The sequence below is a fragment of the Rhineura floridana genome, chromosome 19 (genome assembly GCF_030035675.1).
Source record: "Rhineura floridana isolate rRhiFlo1 chromosome 19, rRhiFlo1.hap2, whole genome shotgun sequence".
Lineage (NCBI taxonomy): Eukaryota > Metazoa > Chordata > Lepidosauria > Squamata > Rhineuridae > Rhineura > Rhineura floridana.
The window spans coordinates 18,676,231-18,700,657 of NC_084498.1; the positions used below are offsets into that span (position 1 = coordinate 18,676,231).

A 24,427-nucleotide genomic window follows, 5' to 3' on the forward strand; every position below is an offset into this window, starting at 1 on the left:
TTCATCTTCTGCAGGTGAGTCTGTGGATGTGCTGAACCATTGCCTGACCGCGATAATGGACTGGATGAGAGCTAATAAACTGAGACTCAATCCAGACAAGACTGAGACACTGTTGGTGAATGCCTTCCCTGCCCAGATGGTGGATGTTTACCCTGTTCTAGATGGGGTTACACTCCCCTTGAAGGAACAGGTTTGTAGTCTGGGGTTCTTTTCGATCCTTCCTTGTCTCTTGAGGCGCAAGTGGCCTCGGTGGCAAGGAACGTGTTCTACCACCTTCGGCTGGTAGCCCAGCTACGCCCCTATCTGGACAGGGATGACCTCGCCTCAGTTGTTCATGCTCTGGTAACTTCTAGGCTGGATTACTGTAATGCGCTCTACGTAGGGCTGCCCTTGAAGACAGTTTGGAAGCTCCAGCTAGTGCAAAACGCAGCAGCCAGACTGCTGACGAGGACCAGCCGGTCAGCGCATATAACACCTGTTCTGGCCCGTTTGCACTGGCTACCCATCTGTTTCCGAGCCAGATTCAAGGTGCTGGTTTTGACCTATAAAACCTTACACGGCGTGGGACCGCAATATCTTGTGGAACGCTTCTCCCGCTATGAACCTACCCGGTCACTTCGCTCAGCATCTAAGGCCCTCCTCCGGGTACCAACCCATCGGGAAGCCCGGAGGACAGTTACTAGATCTAGGGCCTTTTCTGTAGTGGCCCCCGAACTGTGGAACAGCCTCCCCGAAGAAGTATGTTTGGCGCCTACGCTTCTATTTTTCCGGCGCCAGGTTAAGACCTGGCTATGCTCCCAGGCATTTTAAGTGTTTAATGTTATAATTTTAAATTTTCTACTTTCTTTTGTTGCTGCTTGTGTTCATTGTTTGTAGGCTGATTTTATTGTGATATTTTGTATTTTAACTTTTTTGTACACCGCCCAGAGAGCTACTCACTATGGGCGGTTTATAAATGAAACAAATAAATAAAATAAAATAAAGCTATAGGGATATAAGGTTGAAACACACCCACCTCTTAAAGTCTTCCAAAAACGAAAACTGGATCAGTACAAATTCCAGAAAGCCTTCATTTGGAGTATAATTTGTGGGAGCTATTTTGCATCTCCACATTTATCTGAATTCCCCCTCCCTCCCGTGTGAGAAGTCCCCTCCTCAAATGTGTCAGAAAAAGATAATGTTTTGAGAAGTTTGTCCAAAGAGGTCAGTGGGCTACCAAAGAGAACCTAATGAGAGGTTTGAGGCCATCAGTAAGCCAGGAGAAGTGTCCCCTTTGAGAAGTTTGGGTCATTCTCAGCAAGATCCATACTTCTCCTCTGAGCAAAATGTGGCTGTAAGGATACTGGCCATTCTCTCCCTTATAGCCCACCCCCTTAGCCTCACACCATCCACTTCCAACAGCAATGAAGGGCTACAAGAACACTGGGCTACATTTCTCAGCAGTTGAAGAGGGGGGCAGAAACCTGCCCACCAAGGACAGGAGGAGTGTGGAGGTCTGAGGGATCTTTTGCTGGAAACCCCAAAGAGCACAGAGAATGAGCGAGGTTCCACCTTCCACTGCCATGGGTTTAGCTATTTTTAATCAGACTTAGTGGCTGCAATTTCCCGGCTGCTTTTTGGTGCTTGACTGAAGATGGAAGGAGGCCTTAACACAACATGTAAAACCAGAAAGGGTTGGTTTGTTTATTAATTGAGTTTCAACCAATGAAGGGTTGAGCTGGAGTCTTGAAGTTGAGCTGAAGGTCTTAAGGAGAGTCATTGTGTACGCCCCACTCTGACCAAACTCAGACCTAAACGCTAAACATAGACGCCCCCCCGATGTGCAATGTGGGGCTAAGATCACTAGACTACACGGCAGGATTTATTTTATCTAACAAGACTTATATACCAGTTAATAAAAGAATAAGTGGTTTACTTAAAACTGTTTAATATATCTGAAAAGATACCTCAAAGATTGTCTCACTCTTTAGATCTCCAAATGATCATGTTTTCCAATGGTTTAATTGCTTTATCGCTTCTGCCCTGGCTCCTGTGGGAGGAAGGGCTGCCCCGCTTGGGAGCTTCTGGCTGGGTCATCTGCTTGGCCGCTGTGAAAACAGGGTGGGTCCCCTTTGGCCTGACCCAGCAACAGCCTGGCTCTTCTGAGGTGGGGTATATATTTAATAAAGAAAGAAAGAAAGAAATATAATCAAAAGATTGATTTAAAAACAGAGACTAAAAGAGATATTAAAAGAAAAGGCCCTCTGTTCCTTGTGTCCACCAGCCTGGCTGCACTCAGAGGTGGGCACGAGAGAAGTGACTCCACTGCAGGATGGTATGCGTGAAGGTATGGTGCCTTCAGCTAACTCAGGCCTAAGGCAAGCAGGGGTTTTGAACATTTTTCAACCCAAGGGTTCCAGCCCAAATTCTCTTCTGGGCAACCTTCCAGGGGCCACATGGCAGTTGCGGGCAGGATTAGAATCAACAGTGGGCAGAGCAGCCACATTCATAGGAAAATAGGAAGCTGCCTTCTACTGAGTCAGACCATTGGTCCATCCAGCTATTACTTAGGCTGACTGGCAGTGGCTCTCCTGGGTTTCAGAGAGGGAACATTCCCAGCTCTACCTGGAGATGCCGGGGATTGAACCTGGGACCTTCTGCACGCAAATCAGATGCTCTGCCACTGAGCCACAGCAGTCTCAGACATAAGGCCTCTGCACCTTATGGAGACAACGGCTCTCCTGGTGTAAGAACGTTCCAGCCATCAACTTCCACAGTGCTCTTCTGTGCTCTTGCCTTATTAGACATGACTTTGCCCTACCTGTAAGTGCCCCTGTTGCAGTAGTGTAGCAGGAAGGGTCCCTTCCTGATAGTCATGCCATGCCCCCTGCTATGATTATACAATAACATGAGCTTTCAGTCTCTTAGTTTGTTTAGGATTCTGTTGAACAATGAATACAGGATGAGGGCATGTCCTTTTGAGGTTCAGCTGGAAGAAGAAGACAATGACAGCTTCCAGAAGACTCTTCTCAGTGGCTAACACACTTCCTTTCCATGCTGATTGGCTTGTAGAATGCTGGAGATAATAGGGACCATGCTGGGACCCTGCTCCCCAAAAAAGTAAGGGGTCAGTGTCCTAGGGATGGGGGAGAAATTTGATTCAATTTGCATTTCAAATTTGCACTTTCCAAAACTACATGAGAACTGAAACACAGCCATGCTGTAAAATTTGCACTTATCCGAATTTTGTGATGCAGTTAACAGCCAAACCATGTTTACAAAAAATGCATCTCTTAGAGAAAAGTGTGCATAGAAAATGAATAAATGAGTCAAAATCACATGCAAAAATACATTATATGACAAGAAAGTGCTTGCAACACTATGTACATGCCTCAAAACAGCCTACAAAAATGTGTTTATTAGGAGAAATTTGTGCTAAAGTTCTGGAGAATTTTCATGAGGATTTTTAAAAAAAAAATCGCAAATTGCTGCAGAAATGTGGAGAACTGAATTTAAGATGGAAAAAATGAGAAACTGAGAGAACTGAAAGGGACAGATCATTCCCTTCCTACTATGCCCTCCCCTCAACCCCCAACAGCTACACCCCTGCTTGTGTGCCTCAGGCTAGGGCAGTATAGAAAATATACTTTGCCTGCAAAGGGTCCTGGATTCAATCCTGGCCACATCAAGAACTCACCTGAAGACAGGTGTGTGGAACCTTTGGCCCTCCAGATGATGTGGAACTTGCAACACCCATCATCTCTGGCCCTTGGCCATGCTCACTGGTGCTCATGGGAGTTGTAGTTCCACAACATCTGGAGGGCCAAAGGTTCCACACACCTGGGAACAACACAATGAATATGAGCCAACAGTGTGATGTGGCTGCAAAAAAGGCAAATGCTATCTTAGGCTATGTTAACAGAAGTATAGTTTCCAAATGGAGTGAAGTATCAGATCTGCGCCATAGGCAGGCAGTTGTCAGGAGCTGAGTGAATAACAGCCTGGCTACATTTACACCAGATATTTCTTCCACTTTAAATAGTCATGGCTTCCCCCAAAGAATCATGAGAAGTGTAGTTTGTGAAGCGTGCTGAGAGTCGTTAGAGGAGATATAATAGCACTCTTCAAGTACTTGAAAGGTTGTTGCACAGATGAGGGCCAGGATCTCTTCTCCATCGTCCCAGAGTGCAGGAGATGGAATAATGGGCTCAAGTTACAGGAAGCCAGATTTTGTCTGAACATCAGGAAAAACTTCTTAACTGTTAGAGCAGTACAACAGAGGAACCAGCTACCTAGGGAGGTGGTAGGCTCTCCAACACTGGTGGCATTCAAGAGGCAGCTGGACAGCCACCTGTCGGCGATGCTTTAAGTTGGATTCCTGCATTGAGCAGGGGGCTGGACTCGACAGTGCCGTAACTAGCTTTTCATGTGCCCTGTGCAAGGTTTTATTTTTGGGCCCCTTAATTTTTTGGGGGAGGAAAAATAATAATAAAACAAATACGATATAACAATTGTGTATAAATATTTTTTGTGTACACAAGAAATATACAAGATCATTCACATGTATTTATAAATGAAAACAATTATTTTAATGGCACTTTTCTGGCTTTCATTTCAGCAAATTCATTGATTTTCGCTTGTTTATTTTTCTCTTTTGTGCACCTGACAGTTGCTTGGACATTTTTGGACTAGAAAAAAACAAAAATACTATTTTTCACACTGCATGAGTATTGGTAAAAATATTAAAAAAATTAAATCGATAAAAAATCTCAAAAAATTTAAAATCATCAAATCTTCTGAATATTTAAGAGCTTTAGTATTACAGTGATAATCTTTTATATAAATATGTTCCTATATTTATAATTATTTGCATTCGACGTTATCTTTACTTTAATAATAACGATAATTATGAGCTATGTTTTTGTATGCCTTATAAAGTACATTTCACAATCACATACGTATTTAATTTTTAATTTAATTTATGTACAATATACATTTAATAAATTAAAATATCTACCCCAGTATAGAATTGTAGCAAAATAATGTAATATTGCTAAATTTAAATAGATGAGTCGCCACCTTAACCTTAAAATATATGAAAGTATTTTTGAGATTTTTATTATTTAATAAAGCTTACCTACCTGTTTTCACAATAACACATAAACTCGCAAACAAAGTAATTTGTTCGTTATCGAATCACAAGTCGAAGTCAGACTAGTTAACAAACACCGTCGACAATATTTTCAGCTGTGGTCGTTGGGTAAAAAGCGGCATAAACCATGACATAAACATAAACATTCGCTCCCGTCGTGCGCGTGACGCGACCATCAGTCCTGCGATTCAGTCATTCAGATGTTGGTGAGCAGAGGGCGTCCAGGGCGTCCAGCGACCGAGCGGCGCAATGACCAGTCGCTAAACCGCTAAATGACGCAATGGGCTGCCTGGATCCACTCGACGCACTCGGTTCACCGACATCTGAACCGCACAGCAGAGCACGGTGGTGAAATTCAAAATTTGAAAATATTATTATGTTTGCCAATTTTTTTGTCAGTTCCATTTCAGGGGCCCCTTTGTCCTGGGCCCTGTGCCTGTGCACCTGTTGCACCTGCCTAGTTACGGCACTGGGACTCGATGTCCTTATAGGCCCCTTCCAACGCTACTATTCCATGATTCTATGACTGTCAAAGTATCTGGCTGTCAGTGCTGAAATAGAAGATGGACGTTTAGAGAGGGGTGTGTGTGGAATGAAAACTGTGTCACAATGAGCAGGCAACAGTCCCCCTTGCCTGTTAATCATGATTAATGTACAGCATTTCTCCAAAGAAAAGTGTTTGGGAATTAGAGCTTTCAGAATGAATTACTTTATAGCCCCCCTACCCGCCATCCCTCAGGCATGATAATAGCACACGGGAACAGCACCATCATATATTCTCTCCTACCTCCTCCCCTGCAGTCCTCTCGCTCCTGCAAGGCTGGCGCTGGTCTCCAGACTGACGGGAAGGATGGGAGGGAAGCCATAAATCTTTGATTGTGAGAAAGAGAGCTAGATGGATGGACGAGTGTCTCCCAATTTAGATTCTCCAGTGTAGAGAGACGTCTCTCCCTCTCCCTCTCTCTCTCTCTCTCTCTCTCTCTCGTGTGTGTGTGTGTGTGTGTGTGCGTGCGTGCGCACGTTGCTTCAGACTTTGCCAGAAGAAATACTGGGTTTGTTTTCCTGCTTTAAACCCAAGCAGGTAAGGGAGAAAAGTATTTCGATTGCTGAGGGCTTTATTGAACTAGCATTCCAACAAACCGCTTCAACCAGGGGTGGGGAAGCTTTTTCAGCCCAAGGGCCGCATCCCCTTCTGGGCAGCCTTCTGAGGGCCACATACCGGCGGTGGGTGGAGCCTGAGGCAAGAGGGTTGTTTGTTGAGGTGCCGAGAGTTGTTAGGAGACCCCACCTCTGGCCCTCACGGAACTCCAGTTCCTTGGGAAGAAGGAGACTCTGTGAGGGGAATAGAGGCCTCCTAACAGTGCTCAGCAGCCTTAACAAACCACAGTTCCCAGGATTCGCTGAGGGAAGCCATGACTGTCGTAGGATGCTGGAAGCATAGGGACCCTGCTGGGATCTAGCTCCCTAAAGAGTAAAGATCCCCCAGGACCCCAGATGATTACACCCCTGGGCGGCATTGGAGGGTAGCATTGATGGGGCCGTGGTTCTGCTTATATCTGCAGCTGTGCCCATCTTCCCCCAGGCAACTCAACATTTCTGCAGATTCTCTTCCCGTTCCTTCATATGCATTCTGCATCTCAAGCGCCCTGTAATAATTCCAAAGCTGAGAGGGTGCCAACTTTCTCTCTCACACACAGCAGGCCTCTGAACTGCTCGGCATGACAGTAGCAAGAAGCAAAGCTCCTGCAGAAAGGTCACCTTTGAATTGACCAGCAAATATCTTGAAAGGGCTTTTTTTTTTTTAAAGGAGCTGCATGCAGAGTTTTTTTTTTTTTGTGCTGAATGGCCTCAAATGACGGAGTGGAGAGAAGCCACTGAAAGTCTTACTGATTATAATGACATCCAGTAGTATCGTGGCAAATTCAGAAGTGCAGAGCCCCTTCGTGATAGTCATAGCCACACCCCTCCCCCCCTTGTTTTGCTGCTGGGTTGAAAATGAGATCCTTGCTAATGCCTTCTCCCACAACAACAAACACCCCTAGGAGCCAATAAGCACAAAAGGGGAGAGCATTAGCTACTAAGAAGAGTCTTCTCAGTGGCTGACTCATCTCCTTTCTAGTTGGCTCCAATCAGCAGAAAAAGACAAGGAAGCATGTTAGAAGACTCTTCTCAGTGGCTAATACACTCTGCTTTCATATTGATTGGCTCATAGGATGCTGGAGACATCGGGACCCTGCTGGGACCCTGTTTTCAAAAAATTAAAGGGTTTAAGACCCCCCAAGACCCTGGATGACTACACGCCTGATAGTAGCACTTTCAAAGGATGACTGTGTTTAGTTCTCATACTGTATCAGAAAGTGCAGATTTGATAGATTCAGCTTGAAATGCAAACTGAATCAAATTTCTCGCCCATCCCTAGTTCTGATGTTCATCTAAGCAATGCTTAGTCTGGACCAGAGGTGATTAAAGAGGCTGTATGATAGCCATCTTCAAATATCTGAAGGACTATCACATAGGTCAGGTGTGAGGAACCTGTGGCCCTCCCAAAGTTGCCGAACTACTTCTCCCATCACCCCTGGCCATTGGCCATGCTGGCTGAGGCTGATGGGAGCTGTAGTTCAGTAACATCTGGAAGGCCAAAGGTTCCCCTGACATAGATGATGGAGCCAATTTGAGGATGGGACCTGAATCAACCGGTTCAAGTGACAAGAAAGGGGATTTCAACTGAACACTAGGAAAAAGATCCTGGTGGTATGTGCTGCCCAGTAGTGGAACACAGTGTCTTGGAGAATGTGATAGATTCTCCTTCAGCTGAGGTTTTTAAGCAGAGGCTAGCTGGTCACCCATCAGGGATGCTGTAGAAGCAGATTTCATGCAGTGTCATTGGGCTGGACTAAATGACCATTGGGTTCCCTTCCAACTTACTGGTCTGTCTCCAACATTCTCTAGCACAAGGCTTCTTTGCCTAGCCGTGGGTGAGTAAGTTTCAGTGTCGCATAACAGAGGAATCCAACAGAACAGCTGCAGCAGTGGAAACTCGTTGCACAACATATTACGCAATCTGGCTACCTATTAGCTACAGGGCTGAGTTCAAGGTTCTGGTTTTGGTGTACAAAGCTCTATACATCTTGGGACCAGGATACCTGAAAGACCGTCTTACCCCTAATCTATCCAGTCAATCAATGCACTCTGCAGGTCAGGGCCTCCTACAGATATCAAGAGGTCCGTTCCGCACAACATAGGACATGGACCTTTAGTGTAGTGGCATCTACTCTTTGGAATTCCCTCCCCTTAAATATTAGACAGGCACCATCTCTGTTGTCTTTTTGGAGCCTACTGAAGACCTTCCTCTTTCAACAAGCCTTTTAAGAAGAGACCTTATCCCAGTCTCCATCTGTCTTGGAATTGCTTTTCAAAGTGTTTTAAAGCTTTTTTTAAAAATGTGTTTTTTAAGCTTCTTTTTTTTAAAAGATTTTTTAAAGACGTTTTAATATGTTTTTAAGGATGTTTTGTTCTAATATATTTTAAAGCCTGTTTTTATGACTTTTTATAATGTTTTTAGTGCTTTTGTTTGCCGCCCTGGGCTCCTACTGAGAGGGAAGACGGGATATAAATCTAATAAATAAATAAAGTAAATCTGTTGCTCAACAAATTTACCAGCAGCCTGCTTAGGCATTCTCTTGCGCAACCACATCCCATTGGCACAAAACTTTCTTCCAGCAAAACAAGGATACCCGCTAGGTGACTTTAACTTGGCGCTACATGGGATGCAACCCTCTGATTCTACTTAGGACTGTGTCCCATTGGATTCAAATGAGCCTGAGTTTGAGTGGACAGGTATAGGATTGTGCTGTGGTCTTGACAGATCTGTTCTCTCTTGATCACTGGCTTCCCTTCCAGCTCTTTAAGGTGGTCTTAACTAATGCCAGAGCCCCGTCTGCTGTTGACCTACCCTCCGCTGCCTTCCATTGAGTCTCCCCCGCTCCCGTTCCACTTTGTTCCAGGCTCTTGTTTCTGTCTTGCCTGTTGTTAGGCTTTCTGCACCCTGAATATCAGAAATCAGACTGCTTTGTTATTCCTCAAAAAGTGAAAAGTCTCTCCCTCCCTCCCTCCCTGCTTGACTTAAAGGGGGGGAGAGAGAGAAGTGTTTAGTCTAAATTGCGTTAATGCACAGATGGTGGCACCGGTTACCATTTGGGGGCTTTTGGCACATCACAGAAATATCCCAAATAAAATTCAGACCATGCACGGCAATGTTCTTTCATGTTTATGGGTCACCTTGGGCAGGCTTCAAGTCGACAACTTTAATAAGAAGAGACTGCTGGCTGGAGCTGGCGATTTGAGCAGATGTGTCGGGGAGGGGGTAGAGTAATATAATCATGCTGGGGATCCTCTTTGCAGTTTGCTGGAACTGACAACTCACTGCGTTTCCCCCCCCCTTATGATGAAAAAAAATCGGTAATAGCTATTATTATTATTATTATTATTATTATTTCCAGTTGGTGGGCTTGTGGTCATCTAAGGGATTTTGGTCAAAAGTGGAAGGGTCACAGCTCAATGACAGAGCATCTGCATTGCACACAGAAGGTCTCAGGTTCAATCCTAGCATCTCTAGGTCAGGCTCCGAGAGTCCCCTGACTGAAATCAGACAGGGGACATCCTCAGCTCAACCTGGGATGCCAGAGATTGGGCGTGAGACCTTTTGCATTCAAAGCAGATGCCCTACCACTGAGCTATGGCCTTTCCATAAGTATGATTTGAGGCTTCCGATGATCCCGAGGCCTCTCTCTAGATGTCCTTGCCTCCATACTTAAAATCAAGAAGAGATTCCTAACATCTCTTCCATCACTCCCTCTCTCTTCGCCCTCAGTGCTAACCGATCACATTCCCCTGCCTGATGGGTTTCTTCAGCTGTAGGGATTTGCTTTTCTTTTAACATTTACTCAGGGCTGCTCCATTTTGATTTCCTAAGGAAAGCAGGGATTTCAGCCCCCAGGCAAAGCCTCTTTACATTATTTCTGCCTGCAAGTTGGCAAGGAGGATGGGCCTTGAGGGGCGAGTGGAGGTCATTCTTTCTCTCCTGAAAAGTTTGCCATGGGGAAGGAGTGGGTCAGGTGTGAGGAACCTTTGGCCCTCCAGATGTTGCTGAACAATAACTCGCAGCATCCCTGGCCGATGGCCAGGTTTGCTAGGACTGATGAGAGTTGTAGTTCAGCAACATTTGGAAGGGAAAAGATTCCCCACCCCTCGAGTCAGCAGCAGATGTTGACACCCATGAAATGTTCCATAATGATGATGATGCGCTTGGTGCAAGTAAGCAAGCTGGTGAAGCCCAGTCAGAGAAGGGGATGTTCACACGTTGCATTCGACAATCTGGGTATGCAAATAGTGGAGCTGTACACTCATCCAGTTGTTTGCATGTAACATGCCGCGAGTGCACTGGCTGTGTACGCAATAGCTGTACAAATCAACAAGTGTGCTGTCTTTCACACAAGCGCGTGTACACATGTAGGAACACCATGCTCGGTGTAACGTGGCAATGAGCCTCTAGTATTGGGCTTAGACGTTGGGGCAAAGCCACAGTTCAGTGGTAAAGCCGAGATTACGGGCATTGTTTGGGGGAGCCTTAGGAGATGTGAGCTCAGGGTGAGTAGTGCAGGGCCTCAGATCTCTTGCCTCTCCCCCACTCCTCTTTTAAACTTTTTTTTTTAAATACTTTGCTTACAGGATGCCTGGGTGTGCTGCAAAGTGTAGTTAGTGAGACCACAGAACAACCCTCCCGATCCAATTTGGGGCCTGACCTGGCACTTTGGAGTAGCCCTAATCCAATGGGGACGATCCACAGATGACCCAACCTGGATCCAGGCTCCAAACTGATTTGGGGGCCTTGCACAGTCGGGGGGGGGAGAAGAAAACATGCCTGTCCTTCCCCCGCATGTTTAATTAAGGTTTAAACCCCTGATTAAACATGTGGTTGGGGGAGGGAGACAGAGTTGCTTGCAGCTCCTTACTGCTACCCCCCCCTTTTGACAGCTGCAGTTTGCTCTGGGTGGTCTTCATCCAATTCGGGGCAATCCGGGGCTCTGTCAACCTGATCATGCCAAATCCCAGACAGACCCGAATCAGCCCAGTTCAGGATCTGGGATTCAGCTGACTCTGGTGCACAGTTCGGTTTACACAGAGGCACTTTATGCATTGATGTAAATCTGTGTCACGGTCTTGCACCTGGAGTCCTTTTAAGTACTTAAGCAACAGCTCTTGTTCAGTCTCTGGCATCTCCAGCTGCAAGGATCAGACCGCAAGCGCTGGGGGGAAACGCTTACTTGCCCGTAAGCCTCCCTGAATTCAACTAGACCAGAATAAACATGTGTGGGATTGCGTTGCATGTTGTGAACCAGGAAGCCCCCAGTTCAAATCTCTCCCCCACCCCATGAAGTCATTAGAGGAATTATGAAGAAAAGGGTGCAAGTAGGCAATAACTTTCAATTTAATCAACAAAAAGCCCTGCACTTTAGAAAGTAAGGCCAGCTCCACTCTGTCCCCACCATGAGAAAGTCTTTTTGTAGGACCCAAGGGAACCTAGGAAGCTGCCTTATACGGAGTCAGACCATTGGTCCATCTTGCTCAGTATTGTCTGCACTGACTGGCAGCAGCTCTCCTGGGTTTCAGGCAGGGGGGTGTACTCAGCTAACTTCTGCTCAGAGTAAACCCTTTGAAATTAATGGCCATGACTAATTTAGGGCCATTAATTTCAGCAGGTTTTCTCTTGGGTAAATGCTAACCGAATACAACCTCTGGTTCTTTCCCAGCCCTGTTTGGAGATGCTGGGAATTGAACCTGGGACCTTCTGCCATCAACGCAGATGCTGTGCCACTGAGCTATGACCTGGTCCTGGGTTCAAATGGTAAGAAAAGGGGATTGTGACTACATGGTAGGAAGATTTTCCTGCCTTAATGAGCTGCTTGACAGGTGGACAGACTTTCTCAGAAGAGGTGAACTCTCAGTTATTGGAGGTTTTTAAGCGGAGAATGGATGGCTACCTGTCAGGAATGTTGTAGCAGCAGATTGTGTGCATTGGCCATGGGCTGGGCTACATGACGTTTGAGGTCCCTTCCAACTCAGTTTTGAGATCCATTAAACCTTTCTTCTGTAAGACCTCAAAATATCATAATATTATATACTTCCTTAGAGCATTGGCCAGCCTTCTCTAACCTGGTGCCCTCCAGATGTTTTGGACTACGGCTCCCATCGGCCCCAGTCAGCAAGGCTAATTGTCAGGGATTGAAGGGTGTTGCAGTCCAAGGCAGTTTCATATATTAATACAAAAGAATCATAGGATTGACCCCTAAACCATATATATGACACTAAAACGAGTTTCCTATATGCGCTCTTCCATAAATTATCATTATCAGTGTGCCTACTGTGTTTTGGATCTACGGGTGGGTGAATCAATTTCGATCGATCAATCAGTGGGTGAGTCAATTTCGGATTTCTCCTTTTTCCATTGTCAAATTCAGTTTTCCACATTTCCACAACAATTTGCCATTTTATTTTTTTAAAATGTCCTCATGAAAGTTCATCAGCATTGTAGTGTGATTTTCTCCTAATATACACATTTTTTTTGCAAACTATGTTCCCTAATACAATGCATTTTTGCACGTTGTTCTCACTAGTGCACACACTTTACTACAGTGTATGCATTTTTGTGCACAGTACTCAGCCAGAGAAGCCCATTGCATAATTTGTAGAAATGAAAATTTCAAAGGATGGCTGAGTTTTTGTTCCCTTGTAGTTTTGTAAAAGAATTAGGTGGGTTTGCCTTTAAATGCGAGCTGGATCGACTTTCTCCCCCATTGCTATTTGGGTTCTGAACTCAATGAATCAACCTAGATTTCTGCTCAGACCATCCACTCTAACTCTGGACCATTTGAGTTCAGTGTAAGAGGTGAGCAGCAAATTGGTGCTGAGTTTTGCTAGGGGCCTGCGTGTGTTATCCCTTAATCATCTGATCAGAGAGTACATTAATACTAATGTGTACTAAAGCGAGATAACAAAAAGAACAGTGTCATCTTTGCAGTCTTGGAGCATTAATATCTGCAAAAAAGGGGACACTATTAGGAGTGTAGTAGCCTAAATGAGCCACTTAAAATTCTGTTTGGAATCGGTGACAGAAAATTGGTGAGGCAGGAATTGTCTTTGGGAAGTAATCTGATCGTTTCTCCATTAAAATTCTGTCAGCTTTTCCCATAAATGAAGGGCGCTTCAGAATGAAAGAGAATTAAAATGTATAATAGAAGATTTTTTTTAAAAAAATTATATGTTGCTCCAGGTAGTTCATTCTCATTTGCAGTGGTGTCACCCTCTGAGTTTTAACTTTTTTTTTTTAAGTCCCATTTTCACTAAAAGGTACTTGAAGGTAGAGCGCTAACTGTTATTAGTGCCATCGCTTCAAGGTGTCGTCAGAGTATTTGGATTCCTAATTTCCATGTCATAAAAGGCTCGACATTTAAAAAATGGATTGCCTAGCCTGGTCTCCTGATTTTAATAGAGCACAGGGATAGCCAACATGGTGCCCCTTGGATGCTGTTGGACTCGTTCCCATCTTCCTTGACTACTGGCCATGTTGGCTGGGGGCCGAATGAAGTCCAACAGCATCTGGAGGTCACCATGTTGGCTACCCTTGGGCTAGAGACAACATTTTGATCTTCCTGAGGGCTCATATACAACACCCATCACCTTCTTCAATCTTCAATGAACCCATACATGTTATATATCTCGGGTGTGTGGAACCTTTGGCCTTCCAAAGGTTGTTGGGCTGCAACTCTCATCTGCCTTGACTATTGGCTGGGGTCGACAGAAGTTGTAGGTCGGAGGGGCCAAAGTTTCCCCACACCTGATATTTTGGCTTTATAAGGATTGGTGCTCAGAAAATGAGCTTGCAAATCTGGGGCTGGCATACACCCCTGCTCTAGATGTAACAGCATGCCACTACTGATCTTTTCGGGAATCTTCCAATACCTGCCAAAAGATTAAAGAGAAATCTAAAGCAGCGCTGTGGTTTATTTCTTTTGAAGTGCATCTCTATAAGCCATTTCCATATCAGTCTTTCTGTTGTTTGGCACAGGATCTAGCGAGCTCCCTGAAGAAGTGTTAAAAATAAATGGAAACAAGGCTTTTTTCCTCACAGCTACTCAAACAACTCAGCAGAACCCTAAAGCTGTGCAGGTGCTGATGTTCAGGTGCGTGGGTGGATTCCAAGAATTTGTGAAGGCAAATCTAACTACCCACCCGGAAGTAGCTGCCCAGCAGAGAAGCACATAACTCCTTGTTAAGTCAGCCACATCGTATTTCTATCAAATATCATTCCAGGAATTCAGCTGGTGCATGGAAAAGATATTTGGCCAAATAAAAAGAGCATGGACTGGACTGTGGTTCTCTGAATACAAGCTCCCTTGATCCAGGAATTACATCGCTTCCACCCAATGTTCGTTTATTCCCACTGGGTGGTATGCAGTGTTACTCCTGCTTAGAGTAGACCTATTGAAGTTAATGGACACCACTTACTGAGGTTCATTAATTTCAGTGGGTTTATTCAAAGTAAGCTGAACACAACCCTGGGCCAGCTTTTCCTGGTCTTCTTATTATTGCTTTTACATTTTCACTCTCAGATGCATTTTTTCCAACCATGAGGTCTAGCGGCTTTAAAAAGGGGGGCAGACAAGGCCCTACGCACAGCATGTTTCCTACCTCTGGATTAGGCTGTCTAAAAATTACCATCAACTGTATCCTTTACTGTGCAGTTTAGATCGAGGGTCATCCAACAGTTATTATTACTATTATCAGTCGTAGTGATAGTAGTAGTAGCAGCAGCAGTAATAGTAGTGCTATGGCTTACGTATGTAAGACTATTTCTCAAAAACCAAACAGTAGGTTATGTGGTAATGAAGTCTTCCCTAACCCGTTGCCATCCAGATGGTAAGGACTACAAGTCCCATGTAGCTTTGCTGGCTGGGGCTGATGGGAGTTGTAGTCCAACGCATCTGATGGGCACCAGATTGGGGAAAGGCTGTGCCAGTGTGTCAACACTCTTTCACCTATGTGTGGTTTTTATTTGTAAGCCGCCCTGAGTTCCAGTTTTGGAAAAAGGGCGGGGTAAAAATAAAGAGTAATTTAATTTAATTTAATTTCATGTTTAGCATTGCAACAGCCCTCTATTAAGTATCTTGTTGTTATACTTATTTGACAGGTTGGAATTTTACTGGTAGGGAACATAGCAAGCTGCCTTGTACTGAGTCAGATCATTGGTCCATCTAGCTCAGTACTGTTTACACTGACTGGCAGTATCCCCTCAGGGTTTCACACTGGGGACATTCCCAGTTGTACCTGGACATGCTGAGGACTGAACCTGGGACCTTCTGCATGCAAAGCAGATGCTTTGCCACTGCTCTATGACCCCTTCCCATAATAAGAAGCTGCACTGTACTGAGTCAGACCATTGGTCCATTTAGCCCAGAATTGTCTACACTGACTGGCAGAAGCTCTCCAGGATTTCAGGCACAAGTCTTTCCCAGCCTTACCTGGAGATGCTGGGAATTGAACCTGGAACCTTTTGCGTGTAAACCGTGTGCTTTTACCATTGAGCCACAGCTGTCCCTTTGGGAAAACGGACTCGCTGCGGGCAGAGTGATGGCTGAGGCTGTGCTCGTCATGCAGCACCTAAGGCTCTGTCCCGCACAATTCTCACTGTACCCCGTAGGTTTGCAAGACCATCATTTTTGTGTCTCTGTGTGTTGGTTAATTCAAGACCATTGGATTCTTAAGGCATGTAATTGACTTAGAAGGGGAGCTTTGCTGAATTTGTTACGAGGGTGACGGCGTTAACGCTCCCTGCCTTCTCATTTGCAGAAATGTAAGTTCAGACGGAGCTGAAGCCCGCAGGAGACTCCGGGAGTGCGATGGCTTGGTAGATGCCCTCCTCCATGCTCTGCAGTCTGCAGTGGGCAAGAAAGACACGGACAACAAGGTGATCGGCTGTTTGCCATAGATTTCAAATCAATAGTTCTTATTTCTTGGGGAAATGCTTGGCTTTACCAAATGTGGATCTTATTTTATTTTATTTTATTTTTGATGGAGGGAAGCGCTGAATGTGCTGAAGGTTGGTGGCAGGTGGAGTGAGGCCAGGCTGGACATTTCTGTTGTTTTGAAAAACGGTTGTCTTCACAGCAGTGACGGCCGGTGGCTCCATGTCAGTGGGGCAGTGCAATCCGCTCTGGGTTTTAGTCTAAACTTTCAAGGAGCTGTCCACGGTTCCGAACCTATTGGAGCCACCAGCCACCACTGCTTTACAGATGCTGAAACGATAGCCAGATCTGCTAGAAGAAAGTGTCAGTGGAAGCTGGTCCCTCAGGACAAATGGGGCACTGCCCCGCCAAGCGCAGTCTGCCGTCATCTAGGTTGCCCCCTTGCCTATCTCCTTTCCTACAACCATTCCAGAGTGGTGGCACTGCTGGCCACCTTCCCTCTCCATAGCATCACCATTGCCCTTGTAAAACTCAGCAGGTTGGAGGATAAGGACAAACCTAGAATTGGCTCTGCCTGTGATTGGCTCTGGCTCCGCCTACTGTGGGGCTCCCTGTCTTCCACCCCACCAACGACGACAGCAGCTAGCAGAGGCTGCAACATCTGAGCTGGGGTAACATACTGTTTTCCTGTATTCCCCCCCTCCCCGCCTTGGCTCCTGGAACATCTGCCCTGCTGAGGACTAGTGGCACTTGAAGTGCAGTGAAACCTTTCTGACAGCTAGTGCAGATGAAAGGAGATCACGCTAACCCTGATTTCCAGAGCAGCAACACCTGAGTCAGCTCTGGGGACCTTTTGGGGAGGGCTTTGGCTGGGGTTCGGGACAGGAATAAAAGGAGGCACCACTGTAGACCCTTTCCCGGCAGCAATGACAACAGCAACTGGCAGTAACCTCTCAGCTGGGGTGACAGACTGTTTTCTTGTACTTTTGTATTGGACTGTTTATTATGTTTGCCGTTAATTGGCATGTTTTAGTTGACTGATAGTTTGTTTTGTGATGGCTTTAAATATTTCAGTGTCCATGTAATCCAGCTGAGTTATTTGTTGGATTGCTGTGTTTTGAAATGATTTGGCATTGTGATTGTTATTAATGTCGTGTTTTGCATTTCTGTTCTGTTGTGAGCCGCTTTGAACATGTTGTATTTGTATGGAAAAGCAGCTTACACATTTTAATAACAATAACAACAATAATAAACTAGACTATTGTTGACAGATTGACAGATGTTGCCCTTGGCTCCTACTGGGAGGGAGGGTGGGATATAAATTGACTGAATGAATGAATGAATGTAATCCTATTTTCTTCCCAAACTCTGGAGTCTGGGGTGCCCTAGCCTCTTGCCCCAGCAGCAACTCTCCATCGTCTCATGCAGAGGTAATTTCCAACCCTACCTAGAGATGCCGTGGGTTGAAGCTAGGAGTTTTTGCATGCCATGCGTGTACTCTCCCCCTGAGCCACGGCCATTCCCCTGATTGCAGCTGGTGGTTTGCCTCTGTGCTGAAAGAGCAGGACTCCTGACATGCTGAGTTGCTCTTTTCTTCAGCTAACACATGCAGTGGAGATTTGATAGGACAGCAGAAAGGTGGGGGAGAAAAACCCATTTTCCAAAACCTCATGCTATGGAAGTTTTGAGCCTTTTGTTATTGTTTCCCCCCCCCTGATTCCCCCCCCCCCGACAAGCCTCTTGATGAATGAACTTGCTCTGTGCTCTCAGGCTGTGGCCTTTTTGCCTCCTGAGAGACTCATTAGCTGGAGATTGAGCCCAGGGGGTCTCATACATACAAAGTATGTTTTCCATCACAGAACTAGAACACAAGGAAAAAAATGGTTTACGCAAACTGCTTTAAAAATGGCAAGTGTTCTCCTCGATGGAGTTTTACTTAGTGGGTGGGGGAGAAGTGGTAGAGACAGAGCGTAGTGGTAGAGCACCTGATTTGCATGCAGATGGTCCCAGGTTCGTTTTACAGCACCTCTGGTTAAAAAAAGGGGGGATCAAAAGAATGGGAAAAATCCATTTCTGCCTGGGAGCTATTGCCTATCATACTGGAAAAAAACCCTGTCCAATCTGGTGTCCTTCTCATGTTTTGAACTGCAGCTGCCATCAGTCCTGGCTGCATTTCGGACCGCAGATCCCATCAGCCCTGGCAAGGTTGGCTGGGGCTGATGGGCGCTGCGGTCCAAAACATCTGAAGGCACCAGGTTGGAAAGAGGACTGAAGTAGACAACACTGAGCGGGTTGGGCTAACCTGGTTTAAAGCAGTTTCCTATGATGTTGTTTTTTAAACCCTCCCAAGGCATAAGATAAACAATCACCAGCTTGGTTGCTTTTTCTTTTTTTTCCCGTTCTGCCACAGTCCGTGGAGAACTGTGTGTGCATCATGAGGAACCTCTCCTACCACGTCCACAAAGAAGTCCCGGGAGCCGACAAATACCAGGAACTGGAAGCAAATCAGCCTGGAGGCCTAGGGGGATCTCAAAAGAAGAAAAAAGACGACGCGGGCTGCTTTGGAGGGAAGAAGGCCAAAGGTGTGTGCTGCTGCGAACCCCAAAAGAATGGAGGCTGCTCCATTAGGGTGAAGGGGACACTGCCCCACCAACCTCAGTCTTGATTACTCCAAGCCCACCTGCTTGCAACCAGTGAGCGCTGGTGGCTCTGACATCAGCTGAGCAGTGAATCCGCTCTGGGTTTTAGTCTGAACTTTCAAGGACCTGTCCAAGGTGATCGTGGACATCTCTTAGAAAGTGTGGAATAAAACCCAAAGTGGATTCACAGCCCCGCTTACAACCAGGACAGAGGGCGGGCCTGGCTGTCAGCTTCCTCCTCCTTAGTTTTGCCCCAATAGAACTCAGCAGGAAGTAGAAGGATGGGGACAGAACTAGGATCAGTTGGATCTCCTTGTGACCTGGTTCGCACATCATGCTGAGCCAAACCATGGCTTAGTCCAAAGAGGTGGACTCCCATGTGTGGGCTTTGCTCCTCCCCAGCAAGTCTGCATCTGCCCTGTGCTAAGCCATGGTTTGGATTAGTGCGTTGTTCCAAACCAGGCTCATGATTTAGCTCAAGCAGTAAACCATAGGATACTGTTGTTAGTTGGGAGAGAGCTAAACTGTGAGATTGGGTTCAGATGGCACGCTATACTAAACTATGGCTTGGCTCAGCTCAGGGACACACACAGAGAGGAGCAAAGCAGCCGTGAAGGCTTCGTGTGATGTGCAAACCACACCACTGCCTTCTCTGATGGTGCCAGAGGCCTACCTCTGGTAGGCCTCTTTCTCCGACAGTGGAACAGCACTTATGCTGCTTCTTACAGCGCCTCTGCTGGTCAAATGGCAGCTGTAGGATTGCTCTCTTAAGAAGATAAGAGCCATGCTGGATCAGACCAGTGGCCCATCTAGTCCAGCATCCTGTTCTCACAATGGCCAACCAGATGCCTATGGGAAGCCTGCAAGTGGGGCCTGCGTGCGAGAGCACTGTCTCTTTCTGCAGCTTCCAGCAACTGGTATTTGAAAGCAAACTGCCTCTGACAATGGAGGCAGAGCATAGTCATCATGAATAGTAGCCACTGATAGCCTTCACCTCCATGAATTTGTCTAATCCTTTTTAAAGCCATCCAAGTTTATGGCCATCACTGCCTCGCATAGGAGCCAGTTCCACAGTTTAACTATGCTTTGCATGAAGAAGTCCTTTCTTTTGTCTTGTCCTGAGTCTTCCAATATTCATCTTCATTAGATGACTCTGAGTTCTAGTGTTATGAGAAAAGCTTTTCTCTGTCCACTTTCTCCACGCCAAGCATCATTTTATACACCCCTGTCATGCCTTGCCCTTACTCTCTTTTACTCCTAAACTAAAAAGACTCAGATATTGTAACCTATTCCTCATAGGGGAGTTGCTCCGTTCCCCTTGATCAGTTTGGTTGCCCTTTGTTGAATCTTCAGCTCTGCAGTATACTTTGTGCAGTAGGTGACCAGAACCATATACGGTGTATCTGACCATAGACATTTGTATCATGGCATTAAGAGATGGATTGTTGAATGAATAATGGCATAGAAAGGGATTAACCAGAGGCTTGGGGATCGGGTGTGGGAGAATGTGTGACGATCGTGCAAGCACCAGTAATCCAATACCCAGGAACCTTTGCACATCTGTTTGTCAAGGTTGGCCCAGCAGGTTAACTGAAAGTGAAAAGACATAATTGGGGGCGTGGTTTGCATTCTTCATCTCATCAGGGTCCATCTCTGGTATGTCCCAAGCTTTGAACCTAATCCATGCTGAAGAGGCCCAATGGATACTTAACGTTCAGAATGGAATTCAATACCATTCTGTTTGTATCTAACACCAACATATTTCTGCCCCTCTGAGCCTTTGTGAACAGCTGTTCCGTTACTCTGACCTGTGGGGCCCTTGGCCAACTGTATCTCTATTTGTTGAGTGAGGGTATATCAGTCCTGAGCGTATGTATTTGGGCACAATGGTGTTAAAAGAATGAGAGAGACGGGGAAGATTCTGAGAAAGGAATCTTCAACCAGAAGCAGATCTGATTGGTTCAGGCTGCAGTTGGGAGCTCACACAGCCTAAGGCTGCATCCAGTGTAGCGCTGGGGAAAAGTCACGTAGCTGTCTCCTTGCTCCGGTGGCAAAACGTTTTGCGCCAGCAGGACATTGTGGCGCAAGAAAATGCACAACAGATGGCACAACTTGTCATTCAACAAATTTCTGCTAGCGCAGCTGTTGCATTGGATTCCTCTGTTGCGCAATATTACAACTCACCCATACGCAGCAGAGGCTGGCCCGTTAGGGCAAGCAGGGCATTGCCCCACCAACCTCCACTTTGATTTCTCCAAGCTTTCTTACTTGCAACCACTGCAGGGACTGGTAGCCCTGCCTGTCAGCCTCCTCTCCCTTAGGCATAGTGTTTCCCCTTGCAGAACTCAGCAGGAAGGAAGATGAGAACAAAACCAGAATTGCGTGGCTCTACCTATCATTGGCTCTAATCTCGCCTGCCATTGGCTCTGGCTGCACTTACTGTTGATCTCTCAACCTTCCATCCTACCAGTCCCAATGGGCACCAGCCACCATTGCCCATCCACTAGCACAAGAACTTTTGCACCAGTGGATAAGAGAACTCTGGGTACAGTCCCGTTGAATTTTGGAGTTGGAAGGTACTTTGACGGTCATCTAGTCCGCTGTTCTTCAACCTTGGGTCCCCCAGATGTTCTTGGACTCCCCGCTACTTTTACCCTTTGACTTATTCTTTGAGGCATGCCTTCACTGACTTATGCTTTCAGAGAACGGCTCCCATTTTTTAGACGGAATATATGCTGAGCTACTGATAGCTCAGTGTACATGAGTTTGTGGAGCCCTACAGATAGAGAACATTGCTGAGTGTATGTTGGTTTATGAGTTGTATTCATCTCCAAGAAAGAAATGTATTGTTCCTCAGTTAAAAATAATGTCTGGCAGAACATTATCTAAGAAAATATTAGTTCTGCTATTTATCCATATGTTAACAAGCGAGTGGCTTTGTTTGCTGTTACAGCCAAAAAGATCAGAGCAAAGTCTCTACCAATTGTAAAGGTGATGGTTTGATTAGCTGACCTCTGTTTTAACTTTTTTGTAATAACCTATGGTTTTTACAAATAAAAATACAGTATATGTTGTTCTTGGACTACAACTCCCATCATTCCCAGCCAGCTTAGCCACTGGTCAAGAGATCATGGGAGCTGTAGTCCAACAACATCTGGGGACCCAAAGTTGGAGAACAATGGTCTAGTCCAACCTTCTCAGTTGCAAGAATCCGTGGCTGGACGTCCATTAATCAAAATTCTTGCACTGAGCAAGGGAGTTGGACTGCATAACTTTTTGGGTCCCTTCTAACTCTATGATTCTATGAATGCTCCTTTATACAAACAAAACAAAAATACCTGCATGTTAGAAGGCTATCATGTCAGCGAGTGAGCTTATCTAAGATGCTTTCTCTTAGCATGCTGCTGCTATTGCTTTTTTTATGTGCAAGGATTTTCTTGTTCTTCATGAACTAGCATTCAGTTATATGAGCCCCCACCTTCAGTCTCAAGTGGTATAGTCCAGATGCAAGGCTGCTGTCCAAGGGAAACACAAAGCTCTTAAGGAGGGATGGGGAGAAATTTGATCCAGTTTGTATTGGAAGGTGAACCTACCTAAGTTGCACTTTCCGAAGCAATTCATGAACTGAAACACAGCCATCCTTTGAATTTTGCACTTTTGCAAATTTTGCAATGCACTCCTTCAGCTAAGTAATGTGTAAAAAAATGCATATACTACAAGAAATGTGCATTAAAAAAACACAGTGAAAAGAACGTTAAAATGCATTATTTGAGGGGAAATTGCTTTGCAAAATTGTGTATACAAGGCAAAGTTGCATTCAGACAAGTATGTATTAGCATCAATTTGCAGATGAATTTCCATGAATACTTTTTTTAAAAATGATGTGGAAATGTAGAGGACTGAAGTTAAGACTAGAAACATGAGAAGCTGAAATTGATGGATTCAGCCATCCCTGGTCTTGAACAAATAATTATGAGCAAGTCTCTGTTTTTTATCCTGTGAAGTGGGCATAGCAATAGTGGCCTGCAAAGGGGGTTGCCCATCCGTCAAGAATTTCTCTTGTGCAAAACTCAGTGAAACACATGGAAGCTCTGTGCAAGAAATACCTGGTGGATTGTGCCCATTCATAAGAAAATGCTGATTTATAAAGTGTGGTTCCTCCCTCGTATTTTGTCCTGCCACCTCTGCTCATATTTCAAATCCCTTTTGCATAGGGCAGGCATAGCTGATGTGGTGCCCTTCAGACAATGCTTGACTACAATTCCCGTCAGTCCTGATCACTGGGCCATGCTGGCTGGGGCTATGGGAACTGTAGTCCAATGGTTAACAACATCACATTGGCTATCCCTGGCATAGGAGCTTGACCTGCTAGCTCTCCCCGCCTCTGAGCAACTTTTGATGTGTTTATGCCAAATCAGACATTTGTTTTGTTTTCTTTCTTTATAAAAATATTCATTTTTTGTAATTTCATTTAAAAAAAATCAAAGCAACAATTATAGATACACAGTAAAACCACGTAAACAGTAAAACAGACGACCAACTATTACAGAAAGTGTTTTATCTCAGTTGTACTCCATAAGCCTGGCAGTGACGAGGGGGGAAAATCAGCAAACGTTTAAAGACGAATGTAGAAGACACCTACTGAATCTCTCTTGGAAAAGCATTCCACAGGGCCAGACTATTCCTTGAGCAAGGGATGCGTGTCATGCACTCCCCAATGAGGGCACTGTGTGTATTTCCCGTTGGCGAATTCAGAGCCATCGCTTACCTGTAGCTCTCGGGTTTTGAATCTGTTCTGCAAAAAAATCTGCTTCTCGTGTAGATTATCTGTTTTGCCCCATTTCCTCTTGAAAAACTTTTGTTTTTTCTTTGTCTTTTTCTTCTTTTGCTGCTTTTGTGGTTATTAGAGGAATGGTTCAATCAAGGTGAGTCTTTTCTACATTTCTTTTCCAACATTGCTATATTTTCCCCCTTTCCTCTTCTCTCACATGCAAAGATGGGAGCTGGGAGCAGAGGTTGGCTGTGCCCTCCTGCCTCTTCTGGGGACCCAGGATGCATTGTCTCTGTTACTGCCTGTTTCCCGCTTGTCCGCTTCTGTTGCCGTGGATTGCAAACGGCTGTGATGAATACAGGCTGTTTTGGGTTACTCGTCTCTTAAATATTAGACAGGTGCCGTCTCTGTTTTCTGTTTGGCGCCTGCTGAAGACCTTCCTCTTCCAACAAGCCTTTTAAACAGAGACCTTTATCCCAGTCTCATCTTTTTAAAGATGCTTTTAAAGACAGGCTTTTTTAAAAGATGTTTTTAAAATGTTTTGTTTTTAAGATTTTTTTTTAATGATGTTTCAATTTCGTGACTTTTTAAAGATGTTTTTAGTGTTTCGACGCTTGTTGTTTGCCGCCCTGGGCTCCTTCTGGGAGGAGGGGTGGGATATAAATGTAATACATCAATAAAATATACTGATTAGAGGAGGAAGTGGAGGATGGGCCCCTCTCAGAACAGCTTCCAGTGGAGGCTGCTCCACTGGGGCAAATGGGGCACTGCCCCACCAACCTCAGCCTTGATTAAACCCATCTGCCTTCTTAGTTAGAGTTCAGGGGATGGCTCTGGCTGTCAGCTTCCTCCTTCTCCTTAGTCT

General features: G+C 45.3%; 1 protein-coding gene across 15 annotated transcripts in view; it reads left to right on the top strand.

The window, feature by feature from the left end:
• The window catches only part of ARVCF (ARVCF delta catenin family member), a 576,381-nt gene that overhangs the window by 467,737 nt on the left and 84,217 nt on the right, over nt 1-24,427 (top strand). For all 15 annotated transcript variants that reach the window (XM_061603426.1, XM_061603419.1, XM_061603418.1 and 12 more), the window contains 2 exons: nt 16,037-16,154; nt 18,563-18,734. In XM_061603426.1, the coding sequence (XP_061459410.1) occupies nt 16,037-16,154; nt 18,563-18,734 (290 nt within the window). The remainder of the gene's footprint in view (nt 1-16,036; nt 16,155-18,562; nt 18,735-24,427) is intronic.